We start from the raw sequence: 23,082 nt of genomic DNA on the forward strand, positions 1-23,082 counted from the left end.
CCAGTTCCATCTGTAAAAGCCTCGTACTCCACCCTTTCATCCAAATATGTGGACTTCTGGCTCCAATAAACCAAAATGCAAAAGGTAATAAAGTCTCAGTATAGGACAAATAAATGGACCACATTAGAGTCCCAAAACCTGTCGTTTATACAGTTTGTGTCTGTAACATGTAGCCACTGTACGGGCATAACAATTAGGGCAGATGTGACACATATTTAGGATGAAAAGGCTCAAATTTAAATACCAGTCTTCAGAGTTTATTCCCAAAACTATTCTGACAAATCTTTCCGCAACTGAGCCTCAGCACTGAAATGAAAATACTTTAAGACACAAGTTAAAAAATAAAAATCACAAGAAAAGAAAGGTGTACACACAGCGACACTACATACAACCCACATGAACGTGTTATATAAAAGTTAGCAAAAAGAAGTCTCATGGAAGCAGGCTTCACGATTGCTCACCCGCTCTCAGATGCACTGACGATGTACTGTTTGTCGCTGCATGCACTCGCTTTAGACAGGCAGGTGATGGAGGCTGTGTGACCAAACAGCATTGCCCTGGGACAAATCTGAGCAGGAAACATAAGAGAGGAGCAGAGTGTTTGATGAGAGGAGGAGGAGAAGCAGATTGAATAAAGCTGGAGGACAAACACTCACCTCCAGCTCAGGCGTCATGTCCCAGAGACAGATCTGTCCATCGTGGCAGCCGGTGATGATGGTGCTAAAGTCATCCATCACCAGCAGGCTGCTGATGCAATGTGTGGGAGCTGTGCGGCCCCAGAGCACTATGGGTAGAACCAAGTTGTTCCCCGACATTATGGTGATGTGTCTAGAAACAGAGGAAACAATGAGGCTTCAGTGTGGCAGAAGTCTGCCTTAGCTTAATGGTTTTAGCAACATTTACATGTTTGAATGACTTTGTGGTTAACAGCAACCTGGAACAGTTTTGATTGGTGCATTTTGGATCCCATGTTCATGCACAACAATCAGGAGGAAGTTTGATTTTACTCCAGCAAATAAAGCTGAATATCTAAGAACACCAATCAGAACCAGGATTAAATCTCAAACAGCTAAAATACTACTGAAATGATCATTTATGACCCATTTCACATGGGAATACCTTTTTAAACTTGTCAAGTTTAAAAATTTGTTCTGCAGGAACAAATCTTTGAGTGTGTTTATATTTATAGTCCAAATTGTAATAAGTTACTAAAGCAGTGAGATAAATCTACCCAAGAACACCCTGCGATCTCTGCAGCTCTCCCTCTGCAGGTATCACTGCTAGAAAGCCTGAGGATGGCTGCTGTCAGTCTGAAGAAAGGTTTGCAACAAATATGAAATTTAGATTTAAAGATAACAGTTCGTATGCAGACAGACAGCTTCCAGTTTAGCTTTGTTCTGTAGCAGGTTTGCACAATAAATATAATTTTAATCTGAAATCATAACTTTGGTTTCCCACAATGAAATGAATACGATCAAGTGATAATTAAAAAAATGCTTGCTCTGCCAACAAAACAAGCTGTGTGGTGCAGTGAGCTTCAAGTTTTCTGGATTAGTCTGTAAGAGCAACACTCCATTAAAAGACGGAAAAACAACAAAACTCCCTCAGTGCAGATCATCATCATATTCCGGATATTCTGCAAGTGATGTGACTCAAGAACAAATCTTATGCAAAGAGCGCTGGAGAGTTTTCCTTTAAACAACAACTCAAAAAACACAATACAGAGACCCAACAAAATCATGATAAAAATAACAACAACAATCATGCAGAACAACACAAATAGTAGAGGTGGGAATCACCATACATCCCATGATACGATATTATCACAATACTTAACGCACGATACGATATTATTGCAATTTTTTTTTAAATATTTTGCGATATTCAGATTCTGTACATAAAAGATAAACTTTATCAATATTCATTTTATCTAATATCAAAGTCTCGCACTCAGTCTTTCTCTCATTTCAGTCAGTTTTATTGTTGACAAACTGAACGGTTTGTATTACAGTCTAGTCCAACTTAACTGAATGCAACCATCTGGTACAATTATAGCTATTCTAAACTATGCAATTTATGAAAACTATGGAGCCCATTCAGCAACTGAAGAATTTGAAAGTAAATTAAAACAAAATATAATTTTACATAAAATATTTTTTTTTTAAACTTAATTAAAATACAACATGTCTTAAATTAAAATAAGTAAACTGTCATGTTTATTGCTGCCAAAAAAAAGTTAAACACATTTGGACAGTGAAGGAATGTCAGGATTCTTGCTCAGAAAAAGGAGCTGATCAACATGCTCTGAAGTCAGAGCATGTTCCAGTCCACAAAAACTTTTTTTGTAACAAAATATCGATTTCTGCTGTCCCTGTATCGATACATTATTAGCAAACAAAATATCACGATACTACACAGTATCGATTTTTTCCCCCACCCCTAACAAATAGGAAGTCAGCAAGAATGACTGTTAAAAAAAACCACAACTTCAGTTAAGCAATAACAGGGCAGGAAGTTTGATTCTGCCTTGTAAAGTGACATTTTATTTACATCCTTTTGATCGCCATTAAACCATTTATTGATCCATAAACAGAGCCAATGTCATCCTGGAGGAGACCACATGTTTAATCACGTGAGGCAAATCAGGCAATCATTCCAATCAGCATTAGTATTGATTGCAGTGACCCTTAGCTCCAAGGTGACAAGATTACTCAAAAGCAACAACAGAGCCTCCTGATACTCTCACTGTGGGAGCTCAAGAGTTCAGGACTTTGGACCAGCACACTCACAAAGTTAAACCATGCTGGAGTAGTGAAAACTAAGACCATTCATCCCCACTCATCATTTACTCATCCCCACTAAAGAAAAACTGAGGTGCAAACCAAAGCTGTGGCTCAAAAATTAACGAACGAATGAATCTGTGGTCCAAAATCCTGAGGTAAGTACTTAAACAGAGGCATGAACCCAGAAACTCATAAACCAATCTACAAATTAAATGGTGGCCCAAAACCTGAAGTAATGAGGTTGTACAAAGGAATAAATAAAACTGTGGCACAAATATCAGGATACAAATTGCAGTCATGGCTCAAAAAACCATGCTTCATGGGAAACTATTAAGCTGCTGTTGCCCAGGACACGAGAGATGTTCAGGAAGACCTCCTCCTACAAGTGCAGATTCTTCATGATGCTTTCCACCAGGTCAGCCATGGATATACCGATAGTGAGCTTGATAACCAGAAGGACTTGGAAACTGAGTTACTAAGAGTAACTCCCGAGTGGGAAGTGAAACTCTGGCATTAACTCAAACAGTGGCCCCTGAAACGCGATCAGAAACATCTTCACAGGCAGTACAGCCACGTGCTCACTTTACATCATATTTCTGCTCCTCTACTATTGAGAGTCAAAAAGGTTAATCCAGCTGCTCCAGTCTGACACAAACACACCATCAGTCTCAGGACAGTCACCCACACACAAAAGAGCAATAAAGCCAGACAAATAACACACACAACGTAAACGTAATTAAGCCATCATCAGTAACCTTGGTGTCACTCGGGTTTAAAGCTAACACGTTTGGATAAAACGGAGATGTTTAATTCAAGGCTAGCTATTAAGCTGGCAGCTGGAAAAATACCAGCAGCGGACATTTGATCTTAAATCTACCCATGAGTGATTAAAAGGATGCTGCACACCAGCTGCGCAATGATGTCTGAGACGCTGAGGCTAAACTACACCTGCAATGTCGGGACTTCCAGGTTAGCAGCGCAGCTAACGGAACCAAAACATAGCGCTAAAACGTCTTTTACTCACCAAAAGCAGCGGGCCTACTGGAACATTTCCCACTAACAGTGGGGCTGAGTGGTAAACGGTTCCCTCTGTGGAAAATAAAACACAGGAATACCGTTTTCTTGACTCGTTTCGTCTGTTTGTCCTAAAGACGCTCAGAGATGCTCGGTCAGCTGACCATAGGACGACCAAGGAGCCGCATCCGGTAAACGGTTTTCAAAATAAAACAAAATGCGCAGGGAATTCGTTATAAGTTGTGGCTCCTAAAATGCAGAAATCCACAAAAATCAGCGGAAAACTACAACCGGATGAATAAATAAAATGCAATGAAATGGCTAGATATGATATCATCGTGCCACACCTAAAAACAAAATTTCAAAAAAACACTTTTTTTAAATAACTAAAATAATGAAAAGTTTGACAGCGATATGGAGCCTTAAATACAACAACACAGAAAAATGATAGTAATAATTAAAATACCACTAAATTATAGAGAATAATGTATTTAGTTTCACTCTCAGTTTAATTTGTAAATATTATATACAATACAATAGCTCTTGAATTTAACTGGAACTAACTACAACGCCGTAAATAAAACTAAAATAATAAAAGCAGATTTTAAAAAAAGTATGACTCTTGTCTATCGCCTTGATGCGATCGGTTAAAATAAGCTTTACTTTGAAATTTTGCTCGCTTTTGAAATGAAACCGAAAACTTCCGGTATCCTCGGGGTTTTGTAATTTTTTCCATAAAACGACCATCAACTTTATTTATTTTAGTGTTGGTGGTGGTGTTTTCTCACTTGGGATTTCCTTTAAATAGTCCTACAAAATTAAACGCCTGTTTTTCTTGTTGTTGTTTTTTTGTTTGTTTATTTTATTTTTTTTGGGGGGGGGGGTGGAGGGGGCGTTGTTCGTTTGTGTAAGTCTCATGACATTTTTCATTTAAGTTTGGAATTTTTGTTTTTGTCTTTTTAAGCTAACCGGAAGTCATTGTATTTGTTGTTGTTGTTGGCGCCAGCTGTAAAGCTTGACTTCCGGTAGTTTTGTCGTAGGGGGTCTACACGTGTTGGTGGACTCACTGAGGATTTGGGGTCATTTTAATGTCTACGTGGTCTCTTTTGGACTCCCGTGTGTTTATGTATGATCGTGTTTAGCACCTCTGAGCGGGTGTCACGATGTTCAGACGAAAATAAATAGAAACACGCGCTCGCTGCCGGCGGCGGGATAGCTAACGTTAGCTGAACATGCCCGAACTTGTTCTTCAACACCGACAGAGAGACAGACAGGCATCTTGGACACCGGAAAACCCGATCGCAGTTTGAATGATTTAACAGCAAACAAACATGGATTACCAGTTTCCCCAGGAGCTTTTTCCGTCGTTTTATAACTGCGGGCCGCCGAATTTGGTGCAGAAACATAATGCTGGAGGCTGGGCAAGCTACGACCGGGTCAAACCTCAGGTGGGTCCCACGTGGATAATTCCGTGACTCCAGATCTGTCCGCATTCCTGCAGGGAAAATAATTATAACTTTGCTTATATGATAATTCAAGGGGTAAAATATACTAGATCATGGCAATAGTTATGTTTAAGGTCTTTAAACTGAGGTTAAGTTATCACAGTAATGTGTGTGACAAATTCTCCTGTTAATGTCTTTGTTTATTTTTATTTATTTTTTTATTTATCGGCAACCATGTGGTTTACACCTACCGAGTTACAAAACTGTTACGGCCCCTTTTTGGTTTAAACTATAACTTAAGAGATTTTTAAATATATTTCTTTCTCTTTTTTGTAACCCAGCAAGTGGCTTGACTGTAACTGTGGGGGTGTTAAATGTTAGGCTCCAACTTTATTCCTGTTGGATGTGGTTGCGCTTTCAGGTTGGTTCTGGTCCTCTCTCCACCTGGACTTTCACATCCAGGCATAAGGTCGGAGGGGAGCTGTGGCGTCAAGTCGAGCCTGTGCCGGTCCCCCTCCTGGCTCCTAAACACGGTGAGTCCTCAGTAGAGCTGGGCGATATAAGATTTTTCATATCACCATATGTTTTTTTCATTTCAGGCGATAACGATATATATCACGACATAAGCCAAATAACTATATTTGTAAGATTTAAATGTGCCGTTGCTCACAAGTAAAATGTGAAATAATCAGCAGCTTGTTTTGATTTAAACATTTAAATATTTATTTCCCATAATAAGTTCAACAGGGTAGATGTACTTAAGGAACATGAGACTTTTTCAGATAAATAAAGGCAAATATTGCAAACTACACAAAAGGCAGCCGCTAAAGCGTTTAAGTTTGAAAATAGAACAAACAAAACAGGCTACTAAATTGTCAATTCCACTTAGAAACAAAATATTAATTCTAAAAAGAAATCTTAGTTTGTTTTACAGAAGAACAGACAAAACTGACTAACTTTTGTCAATATCAAATAAACTCTGAGAACTAAAAGGAAATTCTCAATCTCTCCTTGTTGTATAGCTTAGCTTTTCAAACAGTTTTAACAGTTACTTTAGTCTGACAAAAGCCGAATGACGAATTAGTGCTTCCAGTCAGATTGAGCATGCACCGCTTTATTGCATTTCCAGACTTGCTTTCGGCACAATTTACAGTGCGCGCTACTCTGTTTTTTGTCAGACTTGAAATAGCCGAAATATCTTCACACTACGGAACTTCTATGGCTCTTCCGTTCGACAATCTCTCCGGCATTGGAACCATCATCTGTTTTCTCTTCGGTAACCTTCGGTCACGCTCTCGGTTGATATTTCCCTAGTCGGCACACTCATTTCCTCCATTACCCAGGGCGGCAAAGCGGCGGGCTGCTTCCCAAACAAATACACATGTGCGGCTTGGCACTTGTGTTGTACATAACAAGTCACGTGACGTGACGCTGCGGCTGTGATTGGTTCGACTTTGCGCTACTTAATTTGGATTGGCTGTTCTTTTTTTTCTTTTTTTTTTAAGAGGACAAGAGCGGTGAGGTCTATCGCAATAGTTTAATTTTTCTATCGAGAAAAAGTTATTTCGCAATACATATCGTTATCGTTCTATCGCCCAGCTCTAGTCCTCAGTCAGCAGATGCTCCTCTGGTTCAGACTCCTTAATAAACTGTAGTGACAGCTGTCATAGCTCAGGACCAGATTTTAACATCTAAGGAAAGATAAAGGGTGTGCCCAGAATATAGAGCAGTTTTTCTCTTTCAGATACTCTTGACTTCCATTGAATGTGTTTTTCCACATATATGTAAGTTAATTTTAACTTTTTTTTTTAGCTATTCTTTCGCCTTTGACGCCTCCGGATCCAATGAACTTCACAGAGCATGTAAGTGAGCCAGTTTAAATCATAAAATCACAAAGAGACAAAATTTTATTTTGTTTGTTTGTTTTGGGTTTTTTTGTTTTTGGTTTGGTTTTATTTTTAAGTCGTGTCTATTTTTTGTTTCATATATTTTTTCCAGTTTAACAAACTGAATTTTCTGGGCAGTGAAGAACTGTTTAATTTCTAATCAGCATTAAAGGGAACGAACAGTCCCAGATGACTCGTGTTAACAAACATTCATCTTTTCTTTGTGTTTAGATGAATAATTTTTTCATGGATCACTCCCTGGACGCCTTCGGCTGCATGAGCAACGTTCTGTCCGAACACTTCTCCTTTAAGCTAAAAGGGCAAAAAGAGGTGGGTGTCGTCACAATAGGGTTAAATTACTTCAGATGTGATCAAAATCACACCCTGATTTTATGGACATTTAATGTGGTGTCTCATTTGAGCATTTAATTATTTATTTATTTTATCAGCCCAAAAGAACACAGTGAACAAATTATGACTCTTCCTTTGAAAAGGTAGTTGCTGTTTTCCTTGCCGCTGATTGAGTGGATATCATTCAGCTCGATTTGTGTTTATACACACTCCAAAACCACAATCTTGGGCTGCAGCTGACGAAGCTGTGCCCCCCAACGAGGTGGAGGGCCACTCCATCCAGCAGGTGGATTTCATGCAGTTGGCAAACTCACTGAGGCTGTGGAGCAGAATATGGATTACCAGCTGCAGTACAAGATGAATGATTCACTGAAGAAGATTGATGATTTGGCAAATTTAATACAGCACAAATAGAACCTTAATGTAAAGGGCAGTTTAGTTTCAAATTATTTGCATTGTTTGGCTCCAAATATTAATCTGGTCTTTAAGATATTTACCGGTAACAGAAGCAACTAAAAGCTACACTTTAACAGAGTGCCAGAAGACAGAGGTGAAAGAGGTTTACAGCATTTTTGGGACTGATGCCATTTACAGCAGAAGACAGGTGAAAAAGAGGAAATGCACAAAGTCTCAGAAATCAACATCCAGTGAAATGTAAACAAACTGGCGCCACAGACTTAAAATGTTTGTTTTCTGGTCCTAAACATTGTTCACTTTTGTATAAATGTTCTAAGAATAAAATTATTGCTTGGAGCCAGATACCATGCACACCTTTCTCAACTCTTTAAGTCATCGCCAGAATTGATCCACTCAGTCAGGATGTATTCGTTAGCAAGCATCATTGTTACTATAGCCCAGTTGGTTTCTGGGCTATAGTAACAATGCAGCTTTTATGGTGTTGATTGCAGTGCTGACTATTGCCAAAAGGTGGAGCCTTGTTCTGTTTGTTGTGTTGGATCTTGAGCTGAGAGTTTCAAGCAAACATTAACAACAGATTTTGTTTAACGTAAACATTTGTATATAAACACAGAAGAAAGCCGTGCTGTCGTTGGTCATCAGATTTCTGTTTGATTGCAGAAATATTTTAAGGATGCAGTGAGGATGGGGAGGGTGACCTACTTCCTGGATTTGCTGAAGGTTAAAATGTGAGTTGGGTTGATTGGTTGATATTCCTGGATGTCGAAGCTTTGTTTTAGTTTTATTTTAATCACGTTTACCCCTCCCCACGCAGGTGCGAGCAGAAGTATCCCTGCCGGAAGCTGGCCCGGCACAGCTGCCAGCTGTATGACGTGGTGCACTCCATCCCTCCAGAGCTGCTCGGCTCACTGCTGTACGATGAGCTGGCGGAGCAGAGGGATCGCCTGCTGTTCTCCGAAGGAACCACAGGGGGTGCTCTGAGTTTCGTTCCCTTTTCACAGAGTGATGGTGGCTCTCAGCATGGCTGCCTCCTCTATCCTGGAAACCCTGCACTGAATACCCTCAGTATCCTTGAGTTTGGATTTAGGAAGCTTCTAAAGCAGCACTGTCAGAAATATTTTAGGTCCACAATGATCTTAAAACCATTAAAAAAAACCTCTTTCACTTTTAAAGTACTCACTGGGTCAAAGCCAGGATTTCACATAACCATGGCTGCAGCCATTATTGGATAAAATGCGTCTTGCCCTTAACACAGTACCTGCAGACTTTCACAAGGTGGAGCTGCAGCACCACAGAAGCGGTCCTTTCTGTGTGGATACCAGCAGCAAACCGTTCAGCTTCCCACTTAGAGGCCCCGTCAGACAGATCAGCACCGCCTCGCTGTTTGGCGAATGTGAGAGCAACTGTGGGGAATATTTGGAAATGACTTCAGAGCACGGAGGCGTTTTTAAAGATGTTTGTTTGTTTGTTTGTTTTGCAGGTTGTGTGGCTGTGCGGTCGGATTACCTCTGTGGTGTTTGGAGGTTCAGTGAGAGAAATGAGCCACAGGCACTCCAGGTGGTCAGCACGTCGGAGGTCGCGACCTGTATCAGCGCCAGGTTGGTGACAGTTCAAAGAGTGAAGTTGATGAGATGGATCTTTTTTTTTGTGTGTGTGTGTATGGGGGCGCATGTGAGGCTAATCATCTCTGCTCTGTGCTGCCAGTCCTCATGTTTTAGGTGAAGTTCTGGTGGCGAGCGAGAGCGGAGCCGCAAACCTGTGGACGGTGGGGAAAGGGTGAGAAAGTCAATGCATTCCGCTCAGAGATGACAATGTTTAAAGGGAAGCGCAAACTAAAATTGACCCTCTGACCAATCAGGATGCAGAAGGTGCGACATGAGGACAGCAACCTGTACTTCAACGCCAAGTCTCCATGGAGATGGTGCGAGTTCACGGCCCACCCGAGAGTGGTGCTGTATGCGGACAGGACGGGGGTGGACCTAACAGACATCAGGGTGAGTCAGGAGGCTGGTTAACGTTGGCGATTTTGCTTCTGTACTCCACCCCAGTGGATTTTAAATCAAATGACTCCTCCTACATCTTCTTCTTCTTTCATTTCACCATCTCTCCTCCTCCTCGCCCTCATCTTCTGTCCCTCCAGGTGAGTCCGGCCTCCTGCCACACTCTGTTTCGTATCAGCAGCACCGCTGATTGTCGGAGCGGAGAGAGACTTGTCCTGTCCAGGTATCTAGGAGACTCCCACTCCTTCCACCACCTAATCACCACTCAGGTACGCCCAGCATCACTTAAGATTTTCAGGAAGTAACAAATCAGCTAAAACGTTAACGGTTCCACTTCACCTTCCTCTCTCTCACTTTTTTGTCAGTACTCGGCCTACATCATGGACGAGCGCTTCCCGTGCGTCCCAATGCTCAAATGGGATCACATGATGACGTCTCCACCTATTTTCTGTCACATTGTTCCTGGCTGCGCCTCGTCAAGCTTGTCAGCTGGCGAAGCAACCACTAAGGTCCTGCTCAGCTCCCAGAGTTCTCAGGAAATGATGATGCTGCAGTATGCAGGTGAGCCACCAGGGGGCAACGTGGTTTAGTTACTTTCATATATATATATATATACAGATATATAGATAGATAGATAGATAGATATAGATATATGGATTGAACATAAAAGTGAAACTGTGTGTGTTCAGGAGGCAGAGGGGACGCCTGTTTCAGTCGAGGTCCTCCTCAGGCTCTGCTCAGGCCCAGAGACAGTCTGAAACACCTCCCAGTCCAGATCCCTCACCGCTTGGACGTTGCAACCAACAGACTGTCCTCATATGCCGCAGGTGAGAAAGTGATGCTACAGTTTACGTGAACTATCAGTTACAAATTAATTTAGCAGGAACCTTTAAAGTCTTAAATTTTTATAGGTTTTGATTAGACGTACCTGTAGCCCAGTCACATAATCATAATGTGGCATTAGCCATCATCTGAAATACGCTACGTGTAGTTTTGGTTCATCTAATGTAGTTAAATAAGGTCTAACTGAACTTAACACAGTTCCCATGAGTTATTAAAGCCTTCACTTTTAGTTTCTAAGTTTTAGTCATGAATGTTAGAAAATGTATAAGATACATTAGCTCAGTTAATGCAGGCTCCATATTTGATCTATTAAAACAATTAAGGAGGAGGTGGAAGTTTTTTTAACCCGTGTCACACCTCAAGCTTTAATGTTCTGGTGGTTAAAGTAGAAGATAGATGGATAATAACAGTTTCTGAGTCTGCAGAGGTTCACTGGGTTGTTTGTTTCCAGGTCTCACTTGCATCCAGAAGGCAGCAGAAGGTGGAGGTGGTGGCGAGGAGTGCATGTGCGTCCTCCAGCTGACGGAGGCAGGAGATATTTTCTATCAGATCCTGGAGCACGAGCAGCCGGACACCGACGAGTCACAGCCTCGAGCCGAGGAGAGTGATCTGAAGCCTCAGCAACAAATTCGTCCAGGAATGACAACACGGGCAAGGAAAACAGCTGAGAGCCTTCCACCTGATTCTCAGCTGATCATCTCCGAGACATCGAGTGACGAAGACGTCGTTGGGCCCACACAGGGTCCATCGAGGATTGTACCTGAAACACCGGAAAGAGGACAGCAAGCATCCAGCTTCTCGGAGGATTCAGAGTCAGAGATGAACCGAAACCGAAGGCGGATGCAGCTGCAGGTTGTTGTCAACGATGATTCAGGGGCGGAGGAAGAAATTGGATTTGACGTCGGTGTGAATGATAAAGCTGTTGAAGTGGAGGAAATTGTCAGTGGTGCATCTCGGAGAAAGACTCCAGTAAAGCTGAGCAGTGGTGCTCTCGTCACATGGAAACATTGGCTCCAGAAACTGATGCAAAAAACCTATGAAAATAAGCACCGCTCACACCTCTTGCAGCACTTCAAAGCCAACACTCAAGGTCTGCTTTGTATTCCTGAAGGCGATCAAGGCACTTCACAGCAGGATAAGTGCATGCAAAGCCTGAGGAAGGAGCTGAGGTTGGGCATGTCCAGACGGTCACTGCTGGTTCACAGCATGGTCTCCACCTCTCTCAGGCCTCCACATGTAGTACCCTTACCAAACCAGTTTAACACGAATGTCTGGACAGATCCACTCAGTCACCGACTGACCCTCTCCTGGCAGGGTGAGGAGGCATGGCAGAAGTGGTGGAAGGACCAGCTGGGCTTCACCAAGGAGGCAAAGGTGCAGGCTCTGCGAAGGAGGAGGAGGAAAGAAAAAGAGGCGAAGCAAGCCACTGGACGTCGATTGAATCTGAGCGCTAGCTTTACCTCGTCTGTCAGCTACCAGTCGGCACTGGATGACCTCTCTGACTCTGCGGGCTGGTCCTCCGGAGTCAGCCAGGCGGCGTGGTCAGACACAGAGGACAGAGGGAGGCTGTCTCAGTTCTTAAGTATGTCCGAGGGTGAGACTTCGAGGGCTGCGACGCCTTCCACCGTTCTAAATGACACTCCAACAGCAACTCCAACTCCCACCCCGACCGCCACACCACAACGTGATAAACGTAGCAACCCTCAGCAAACCCCCAGCAGGACCACCACCCTTCCTCAGACCCAGACACTCGGACTGGACTTCACACCAGCCAGTCAGAGGAGGAGCAAACGACCAGCAGACGACTACCTCGAATCTCTGTTCGCACCACAGGTAGTAACATGTCTTAGATCAGGTGATTTAAAATGCTCACATACAGAAAGTGGGATTTATTTTATACTTTTATTAATTAATTAATTTTTTCATATATCATAAAGAATAGAAACCTGAACAATAAAAATTGGTGTGAATGTTATTGTTTGTATAACAGGACCTAGATAGAATATTTGTACTTGATTTAATTAGATGAAAAATTTGCAGGATTCGTTTCATCTAACAGATTATTTTATGAGCGTTTGGTGGCTAAAGGTGACCACTGGCAGCCAAAGTACAATACTGTCTCATGCAAAAATCCTTTAATCTGATTTTCAAAGTACCTGGCAGCTTAAACATAGTGTGTTAGCTTGGCTGACTGTTCTTCATTCTTTCTCACCTGAAGAGGAGGGTTTCGTTTTAGGACCACTGCTGTTCTTTATATAATGTCTTTTTTTATGCTAACTTGATACCACCCACCCCCAGTACATATACCGTAGGGCATATATCTTAAATCTAAAGGCATGAATAATAAATGCCCTTTTGTGACCTTTATGCTCGCATTAACTGGCTGATGTTTCCAGGATGATCCTTCGCAGAGCCATTACTTGGATGAGGGGAGCTCCACAAATCCATTCTTGGCCTCATCTCAGCTCCGCAGCTCCCAGTCCATCCCTCTCCGAAATTACAGTGTGGATTTGACCAGAATGAACTTCGGCTCGCCGGGCTCCTCTCAGTCCAAGTCTCAGTCCTACTCTCAGTCCCAGAGTTCACAGGGTCGACTGTCACAGGCATCGCAACCAAAGAAGAAGTCTCGAATGGGATTTTGAAATGTTTACTCAGTCTGGGAATGTATTGTTTGGGATTTTGGGATTACGCTTCCTGGATTTGCTACACTGGAATGAAATGAGAAAACTTGGACACTGGATCTAAGCTAATCAAGGAGGATCACCTGTGTGACGTCTGGAGGAGTCACTGCAGACTGTTTGGTAGGACTGAATGGAATTTATTACCTCAGTTGTGTATGTGTGTGTCTGTGCGTGTGTGTGCATGCACGCAACTGACTGAGCTCATGTTCCTGTTTTATTTCTGACTTTTTGTGATAAAAGCTGAGGGTCAACATGCAGGATTATTAAAACTGTAGAGAGTAATGGTGATAATTAACTTGAGATCAGCAAGGGCTGGTCCCTGATTTATGCTAGGGTCTGTTATAACTATAAAGTCTAGATAAAGCTAAAGAGCCTTTAACGTATCAATAATTTCCATAAAAATGATTAAAAAGATACCAGAAGTTGGTTTACCCAAACGTATTTCAGAAGATGATACTGTGAAGGCTATATTACTGTACCAGACAGCTGTCATCCAACTTTCACATATTTAATACCAAAACCATTCCTGAAGGTCATAATGAACACACCCACACACTGTCTGTGTGGTTAAATGTACATTATTTAAAAAGATTCTTGTCTATGAAGTATATGTTTCTGTTTCACTCATGTTACCAAATTTATGTTTCTGAGACTTTTCTACATCTAAGCAGAATTTAACTTATTTTCTCAATAAAACCACAACTAACATGAACATAAATCTCAACTTCTCCTTTAAAGGGAAACAAGGGCAGAAACTTAAAAGACCAACCACACCTGCCACGTTCGTGGGGTTTTTATTTCTAAGTTCAGCTGTGGGTTTAAATTCAGCAGGTTGTGGCGTTCAATGGAAACGCTGTTAATATTTAGATGCGCTGCACTACTTATCATTCTTGATTATTTGTCAGATGATTCATCTCCTTCCATAAAGCACGATCCAGTGTATCTTCTATGAAAGGAGGTAGTAAAGGAAGCACGGAGGCACCTTTCCTTTATTTAGAGAGAGCTTCTGTTGTGGCTGTCGGGCAGAAACTTCCAGGTCTTGTTAGTCAGTTGGGAAATTTTCTAAGAAAACTGTCTTTTGGTGGCGAAAGACTGTAGAAGAGTTTGTGCCTTGTATACAGTCTCAAAAAGCAGTTTGTCCAGCTCAGAGTCGTTTTGATTTGGTTGTAAATTGGGTGGCCAACTTAAAAGCTGGAGAAAGGTGTCATTTGTTTGTTTGGGTTTTCTTTTTTGGGGGGGTCCAGCTTTACTGGAGTCAACGCACCAAAGTTGCACATGTGGCTCTTAAATGTGTTTTAAATTCTTGGATGTGCACGAGTGCTGTGCCTGTAGAGAAATGAGCTGCGCTCAGGTTCAGGTTTGATTGATGGAGTTGTTTTTGCTTGCAGACATGATTTAAAGGGGGGGAAAAAAAGAAACAGACGAGATGTTTAAAAATAATATTTTTATAAGATTATTCTTTTCTTCTTTTTTTCCTTTTTTTTTTTTAGTACAGGTGACAAAAAAAAAAGAATAAATAACTTAATATCTACAAAAAATTAAAACTTTTTTTTGTACAGCATTTACACTTTTACATATTTTTGTATGAACATTTTTGACATTTTTCAACTTTTTTTTTGACACTTGGTCACTATTATTTAGTTTCATACAACAATCTCTGAACAGTTTCAAACACCACAGACGACATTCCTTTTGTTTTTAAGCTACATCCTAACATTGGCAACTTCAAATTTAAATCAGAGTCATACTTTCAAACACATCCATAAACACACGATCGTTAAATGTTTTTCCAACCTCCACTTCCATTTAACACTTGAAATTACATTTAAAAATAATAATAATAATAATAAAACTGTGCAAATTAAACTGAAACAGAAGACCGGAGCAGCCGCGGTCAGAAAGTTTCTAGTTTGATCTGGAGAACACGTCACTGATACATCTTTAGGTTGCTCTCATTTACTTTAAAGTCCTGATTTATCACATGAGGTTCGACTAAAAGAAAAATTGCGACCACTGCTGCTTTCAGCCTCTGTACGCCAGAGAAACGCCTCCTACTCCTTAAAACAGTCTTGGATTAATAACAGTCAAAAGACATACTCAAAAACAAACGCCACGTTTTGGCAAATTACTCTTCCAGCCTGATCTGACATTTTAGCGACCATCATGTGTCTGCTAGCTCAGCACCTTGAAGACCAGGCTGCCCAGAGTTTATCTGCAAAACATCACTTATATCCTTACAAAGAAAAAAACTTGCATCCTGGAATGTGACATCTCAACATGCACCGACACATCTACAAACTAAGTCTATCAAATCTACCTGGAGGATGTCTAACCGCTCAGCTGCCAGTTGTGCTATTCTCCACCAGCACCAGAGCTTATTGAACAATAAATTAAAACACGGCAGGAGAACACGGGGTGGTGGGGGTGGAAACGGCGAGGCACGGGCGGCAGAGGCTTCAGGCATAGAGGTATTGGCGTTGATTTTGGCGACGGAGGTGAGGAGGGAAGAAGGAACCTTCGGCATCGCTGCCCAGAGAACTGCTGAGAGACTCTTCACCCGAGCTCATCATATCCTCACACGAGTCCTCGCTGTAGACACACAGAGGGAGGTATGAGGTCAGTACAGTCATATGTAGAGGCTTTGGCAAGTTGATACGACCATGGTAGTAACTTCCTGAGTCACGTTAATAGTGGTAGCATCTGACATGTAACACTGTTAGTATCTTGCTAAGCTCTCCTGCTTTGGCGTGTTTTTGAGGTGAATTTGGACTGTTAGTATCTCGTCAATTTCAAGGTGAACAATTAGTAGTGCGTGTGGAGTGGTTGTACCTTGCACAGGTATGTTTGGAATGAGAGTATCTTAATTGGGGTTGTTTTGAAGTCTTTGTGTCTGGTTTGGGTGTGTTTTTGTATCAGCAGTAGTCTCTGTGGGCTCTTAATGAGTAAATCTGTTTCATCCTTCTCATCACCCTCTAAAAATAGAAAATTAATCTGGTCCATTGGGGTATTTTCACCGAAAAGCTAAATCATGACATTTTTCAAAATTATTTTAAATCAATCAATCAATCAACCAACCACCATTCATTCTTAATTTAATTGGAGTTTCTTGGCAGTAGAACCAACTGAAGCCAGTTGGAAGCTGCACTAAACCAAACAAACAAAAAAAAGCATTAAGTGATAGAAACTGATCTCTTCTAAATCTATTTGCTCATTTCTGATCTTGCTGAGAGGCACTGGGATGGAGATGGGCTGAGCAATGAAAGCAAAACAAACCAGTCAGCTGTTTCAAACTTCCGCATATCACTTAAGACTATCAGCTGATCTCATGTTGTCTGACTCAGCTGACTGAACTGTTAAGGCGTGTAAAGATGTTTGTTGATCGGGAGCTTTGTGTACTCAGCTTGTGCTTAAATACCCGCCCACTGGAACCATGTCTGTTCCTCTTTTCGCTTTCAACACACTGACGTAGAAATAAAAAGGAGCTGTCCTTGATACATAAAGGCGAGGCCACTCTGGCTTCATGTGACGTCATGGAAACAGTTGTGTCAGTGGGATGTGACTGGCTGGGAGATATGAGAGGCCCTGACAAGCTCAGACAGTTTCAACACAGGAGAAACTTCAGTGTTGCCGCTTGTTGCCACAGAAAAGTGTTTACTGCAAATAAAATAAAAGAAACGCACTCTCTCCACTGATTTAAACTTCATTTCATAGATTTTTCTGACTTTATCAGCACCAGAAATGGTAAGTGTCCTCCTTCACTGCTGTTACACTTGCTCTAGATTACCCTACCATACCCTTGCTCTAGATTACCTGACAGAGACTTTTCAGGGCGTTTCTGTGCTGCGTCACTGCAAAGGCTGAAATATTTGGCGTATGTGATGACACAAAGGGTGTGTTTGGTTCCCTTTTCATTTAGCCTCTGTTTTTGTAGTTGTTGATGGTGGTAGGAGTGTTTGAAAGAAGTGATCAAATCAGACTGAAACTGAAGCCAGTACAGTCAGTCTGATTGGTTTCTATAGCTTGAAACAAGTCACTAAGACCAAGAAATTCAGGATCGGTTGTGTTTTTGGAGGTGTGACGGCGGTGTTGCTTGGGTGTGTTTGGGGTCCTCACCTCTCGCTCTCATCCCAGCAGCCCTCTGGGATGGTGGGCAGTTCGGGGACACTACGGTAGCTGTGCAGGCTCTGGGCGGTCCGCCGTGACACGATCCACTGCAGCTTCCTGTGGTCGGGTTTGCTGCACTCGGGGGACGCGTAGTCTGACAGGCACTGGGCCACGCATTTGCTCCACAGCACCAGGTCAGCATCAGCAATCTGAAAACAAATAGGGGAGCAGATCAGTCTAACTGTCTGCGCTTCGCACTGACAAGACGACGGTGTGTTTAAAACTATCCGGTTACTTAACAATTAAACAGAAACCTGGTGGTGCTGGTGATTTGCAAGTGTGAGAAAGACAAAAGAGCTAAAGATCAATGACATCAGCTCCTTTTTAACATGGATCCATCACAACATGCCAGGTTACATAACTACAGACATCAACATAAAGAAAATATTCTGGACCAGAGCTGGGCTAAGAATAAACACTCTCACGATACACGGCTGCTGCTATTCATAACTCGAGCGCTCACTTCTTCTATTTAAAAACTGGAGTCTCATCTTGAAGCTGCAAGTCCGCAGGCTGTAAGGATAGTTAATAAAGTTGTTCACATTTGCCAAGTAAAAGTCTGCACATGTATTAAAAATGCCTCCTGTGTGCGGCTGATCCAGGAAAATGCCCACACTAATTCTCTTTTAATGGAGTCATGAGACATCTGCTAATTTAAACTTCTCATTTCCTCTGAAATCCACCTGCTCTGTGTTGTTGACTTTGGTGTAGAAAATCTATTTCTCAGTTTTTTTTTTTTTCCATGATTTGTACACCTTCCCCTCCCCGGATGAGTTGTTGTGTAATGAAGTCATGCACTGTTTGGCAACAGCCTACCTTGAGGTGTCTCTGGATGTGAGAGGCTATTTCCAACATGTCCTCTGACTGAACGGCTTCAATCTCCTGCCTCAGCAGTGCCAACGCAAGGACGGACGGCTGGAAGGAAAAGAAAAGAAAACAGTTAAACAGGATCAGTGTTGTGTCAAGAATAAAATGCATTTGTCAGTTTTTAACCAGGACAGACATGGAATTGTTACCTTTGCTTTGGAGAAGGAGATCCGGCACAGGCAGGCTTTGAGCTGAGCCTCCAGCTTCTCCAGGCTGAGCGTAGTCTTCCTGTTAGGACAGACACAAACATGCAATCAGGTTCGGGTCTTTAACAATTCTCAAACACACGCAATCATCAGTTTTGTCCACATTATTGCTATTATTATTAATAGCAATAAACTGAGAATCGAAAAGGTGGCTCAACATTATCTTTGTCAGTCACAAGTGGTCAGCCAATTAGTGTTCAGTTTCACAACCAGATGGCAGTGGTAAACACACTTAGCAGGACTGGGCAACTTAAACAAAACACTGATGTCAAATATGAGGACAGTTAAATTCTGTGCAACTCTTCAATTAACTTAATTTGCTCTAAACAAAACATAAACTGGTGTAAACTCTGATGTGGCATTTTGACCCAAGCTGAGCTGGTTAAAAACAACACGGCAGGGTTACATAAGAGCAAAGTTTTGTTGCCAACAGCAGAAAAAAAGTGTTATCAGTGCACTTCAGTCAGACACTGCCTGCTGCCCCACATAACAAGACTTTTTGCCAATCGAATGTCGTCCAGACTTTTGAACCCAATCCGGAATCATCAAGCTTCCAAACATCAACTGTAACGGATCATCTATTTGCAGACACAAATCTGAACCCGTAACCTCGTGTTTGTAAGGGCCTCACCTATCAGTGCAGTGCGATAGCGCGATCTGGTGGTACAGGTGCAGAAAGGTTAAGGCGGTTACGGCTTTGGACTTGAAGTTGAGCTTCTCGGTGATGATCTTCTCCATCCGTGCGAGGTCGGACACAGTGAACCGGCATTGTCCGATGCGGATGAGCTCGTCGGTGGGCGTCAGGTTGCACTCCTCCTCTGTCACTTTGGCTGCTATATGGAGGCAGCTGAGGCTGATGCAGGACAGGTGCTTGGGCTGGATCTGATGGGAGGAGAGACGACAATTAAGTAAAGAAACCTCTGAAGCTAAAGTGTGCAGTGTCTGCTCCTAGCAGGTGTGAACGTCTCATACCTTCATCATGGCGAGGAATCTGTCCAGCAGGTTAACAGCCAGGACGAACGTCTGCGTGCTGTAACCGAAGAAGCTGGTCAGACTCCACAGATCCTCCACTTTGGCATCTCTGCACTTGGCCGAGATCCGACTGTCACCCTGGAGAATAAAGACACACTGTTGATTAATTTCACAGTTATTAAGAAGCCTGTTAGCGATGCTTAGATCTACAGGTGCCCACCGGCGCTGTGGATTCAATGGCGCTGAGTCCCGTTACTTTGGGGAGGTAATGCACTTCCTGCTCACAATTCACCCTCAGCTCCTTCATCAGCTTGAAGGCATCCATGTCTCAGCTGGCACTGCAGGAAGTGATCCGTCTTTTTTAAAAACACAGTACCGACACTGCAAGGAAAGAAAAGTCACAAAGTTTAGTTTTTATGCTGTAACCTAAGAAAAGGCCGACTTACAGCCTTTGCTGTGAGCTTGTGCTCCTCGGCAGCTACAAGACTGTCATAGTTCAAATAGTTGCAAATCGTAACTGAAACTAAAAGCATTTTTGTAATACACATACATAACAGGATTTCTGCAAACTCTCCGTCACAATGAAGAGCAGAGCAGAAGTTTGGAGTTTCCCCTGAGGTGAGTTTGTTATGACATTTTACATGTTATGAAATTCACTTCTAACCAGAATTTTCTGATTTCTTCCTAAATCTGCTTTTCTCCATTTTGTTTGTTTAAAAAAAAAAAAAAAAAAAAAAAAGTGACTTTTAATCACACTTATGCCTCTAACTATTGAATGATACAAAACTAGATTATATTTTTAAATCCTGTTTGCATCCTGGCAGCTGCCTGATTTACCTGCTGCCTTATCTGGCAGGTTATTCAAAGTCACCAGATGCACAAACTTCTTTCCACAAGGACGTTTGGACTCAGCTCAAACAAGCAAAATCAACAGAGCCTCTGGGCAGTTTTACATTCTACAGCAGCGCCACTCATGCAACAATTAGCTCTTTTCTGTACCTGTAGCTCACGACTTCTTCATGTTTCGTTTTTTTGCACAGTCGTTTGCATTTTAGTTTTGTTCCATATTTAACATTTTACTTAACTTTTCATTATATTTTAGAGATTTTTGCCATTTAGCAGGGGGTTTATTTACTGCATTCAAACATCTGTAGGTTACCCACCCAAAGAGGGTTTGGCCTTTCCTGACAAAAAAAAAAAAAAAAAAGTCTCTGTGATCATAAGAAAATATTTTGAACCTTTTTGCTGCGTGAATAGACTTGTCGTGAGTATGGCAACAAACTCACTGCCTCAACTATAGAGGGAGGAGAGCTGCTAATGAACACATCCCCTCCCCCCAAACACCACATCCCCACCAAGAAAACCATGTTAAGCTACTAAATTCTATTTAATTTCTATTTGAGGAATTATGTGGCACATTGTTTTACTTATTATCCTCTATTAATCTGTTGTTTTATCGTATTATTTGCTCCGTTTTATCAACTTTTTGGGAAAAATAAAATCCAGTTTTACTGTATTTCACACAGAGCAGAAACAAACGCTTTCTAGTCTGTTTTATTGTAGACGCCTGAGTATATCATGAGAATAATGTGAATGAAGAGGACACATTTGAGGTGAAGTCTTTGGAATCGTGTCACATAATCTGTATCCAGGTTGAGGATCTAAGTTAATCACTCGGTCGTTGCTAAACTGCTACACTGTTACCGTGTTGTCACATGACTTCACATTTTCGGGTACATTGTTGCTAAACTGTTACGTGACTGCCGTGCACTCTCAGTCTGGGGGTCAGAGCCCAGGGCCCGGCCCACTTCCCTCAGCTGGGCTTCGGTGTCAGATTTCCGCTTGTCTACGTCTTCTCGATGCCCTGACCGAAAAACAAGTACCCCTTTTTCCTGTTATGGCTGTAAATTAACGACCTAAAATACAAATTAAGTTGCCCCACACGTCTAAACACAGTGTTGTCTTTTGGTTTTGTTTTTTGAATTTTTGTAGTTGATGTGGACGGTTAGCCTCCGCTAGCTAATGGTTTAAATCCTCTGTAGTCGGAGCGGGGGGAGGGGCTTCTGTTTAAAAATGATGAAATATCTTAACTATTTTACTACGGAAACACGATTACCCACACAGATATTTAATAACTGAGAACTAGAGCAGAGAGTTGACTTAACAAACCGATTATATGCCATTGCAGTGGTTTGTAAAAGTGAGTTTAACCGAGCTTAGAAAAAAGGAAAACGGGTCCAGATGATACCAGCTACAACAGCGAAGAGAAGCCTCTATGCTGTACGTGCAAACTGAAGCAAAAACATCAATTTTAAGGGAAAACACACATTAAATGCGTTTAATCTAATGTCAGAACTATAAAATTCACCTATTTGCTATTTTTAAGCGCTTCTGGACGAGTTCCTGTCGACAGTAATGAAAAACCTTCAAAAACAAAAAACGACACTTTACTCGCTCAAGTGAACGCTCTAAGTAAAATAAATGCAACTGTGATGTATTTTAATGGTTTACTCTACCTGTTTCTGTGAGTTAGATCCACATATCTGTCCTGCTGTGGCTTATTTTTCTTCTGCTCTTCTTTCGTCTTTCTCTTTTTCTGTCCTTTGTTGATGTTGAGTGAGCTCACGCCTACTTCTCGACGTCACCCGGCCACAACCAATCAGACCCATCGCTTTACGAACAGCTGTCCCCCTTTTTAGGGTGTTAAAGGCACAAATTGCAGCTCGATTCTGGTGTTTTTGTACCACAGTATTAGCATTTTCACCATATTCACACTGGAGATAGATAACCCAGCTTCAATCCACAGATACAGCTCGGAGAAACGGAAACACAGCGTTTGGATCGCGAGAAACAAGCCCACCTTGAGTAACATTACCGTGAGCCAATCAGCAAACCGAAGTTTGCTGCGTTCAAATAGTCCGCCCAAAATGTAATGTTTTGATTGGATCGTGCCTACACAGAGACCTGACGCAATCATAGCATTACGTAGTGCCTTTTTTGGACAGTTTTTTTTTATTCATTGTCTGTGTCAGATGTGAAACAATATGTCTGTAAATGGTTAAACCTCAATTCCACCTTAAACAAGCATACCAGTGTTTTTATATACTCTAAGATCTTTCAGATGTAATGAAGATGTTTATATTAAATAAGAATTCAACACAAAAGTGATTAAATTCAAAGATACTGTGGCAAGCCCAATAAAGTTTATAAAAACAAGCGGAATGGGAGATTCTACACCTGGGTTCATGTAACGTCACAATGAACCGGAATGAGAATATCTTCTGATGTATTGTCAGGAGTTATTTGGTAAGTTATTTTAAGACCCCAGTCTAAATTAATGGGTATATAGCTAAAAGTCCAATTTAACATGAAAACATCATGTATAGAGTCAGATCTGATAACACTAAAGTAAGGCTTTATAAGCTTTAAGTCTCCCATATGTTTTTAGCTATG

At 41.7% G+C, this 23,082-nt stretch overlaps 3 protein-coding genes across 6 annotated transcripts in view; 1 reads left to right on the forward strand and 2 right to left on the reverse strand.

Annotated features, from left to right (window-relative positions):
- LOC120747473 (WD repeat-containing protein 7) overlaps positions 1-3,990 on the reverse strand; it is a 101,735-nt gene extending 97,745 nt beyond the window's left edge. For 2 of the 3 annotated variants that reach the window (XM_040053374.1, XM_040053372.1), the window contains exons 1-3: positions 3,808-3,989; positions 657-828; positions 462-568 (exon numbers count right to left, since the gene is read on the reverse strand). In XM_040053374.1, the coding sequence (XP_039909308.1) occupies positions 462-568; positions 657-815 (266 nt within the window). In that variant the 5' untranslated portion in view covers positions 816-828; positions 3,808-3,989. Of the gene's footprint in view, positions 1-461; positions 569-656; positions 829-3,807 lie in introns of all 3 variants that reach the window. The other variant, XM_040053373.1, reaches the window with a different exon arrangement.
- A 737-nt stretch (positions 3,991-4,727) lies between these two features.
- taf1c (TATA-box binding protein associated factor, RNA polymerase I subunit C) lies at positions 4,728-14,825 on the forward strand. Of its 2 annotated transcripts, none has more exons than XM_040053377.1 (15): positions 4,728-5,245; positions 5,664-5,775; positions 7,055-7,104; positions 7,360-7,458; positions 8,557-8,624; positions 8,711-8,961; positions 9,161-9,289; positions 9,377-9,494; positions 9,601-9,672; positions 9,755-9,890; positions 10,037-10,165; positions 10,262-10,457; positions 10,586-10,723; positions 11,191-12,572; positions 13,136-14,825. In XM_040053377.1, the coding sequence occupies exons 1-15, from the start codon at positions 5,129-5,131 to the stop codon at positions 13,379-13,381; spliced, it is 3,243 nt and encodes a 1,080-aa protein (XP_039909311.1). In that variant the 5' UTR covers positions 4,728-5,128; the 3' UTR covers positions 13,382-14,825. The 2 variants fall into 2 exon arrangements, with proteins under 2 accessions (XP_039909311.1, XP_039909312.1); XM_040053378.1 differs by having other exon boundaries at positions 5,140-5,249; positions 5,591-5,775.
- Positions 14,826-15,255: 430 nt separating this feature from the next.
- ccng2 (cyclin G2) lies at positions 15,256-22,479 on the reverse strand. Its single transcript, XM_040053398.1, has 8 exons — positions 22,146-22,479; positions 19,850-20,010; positions 19,630-19,767; positions 19,289-19,539; positions 18,601-18,679; positions 18,401-18,499; positions 17,534-17,733; positions 15,256-16,009 (listed from the first exon to the last, which is right to left on the reverse strand). The coding sequence occupies exons 2-8, from the start codon at positions 19,952-19,954 to the stop codon at positions 15,877-15,879; spliced, it is 1,005 nt and encodes a 334-aa protein (XP_039909332.1). The 5' UTR covers positions 19,955-20,010; positions 22,146-22,479; the 3' UTR covers positions 15,256-15,876.
- Between the last annotated feature and the right edge of the window lie 603 nt (positions 22,480-23,082).

Source organism: Simochromis diagramma, unplaced genomic scaffold, assembly GCF_900408965.1.
Source record: "Simochromis diagramma unplaced genomic scaffold, fSimDia1.1 OVJJ01000596.1, whole genome shotgun sequence".
In the NCBI taxonomy this organism is placed as follows: Eukaryota; Metazoa; Chordata; class Actinopteri; order Cichliformes; family Cichlidae; genus Simochromis; species Simochromis diagramma.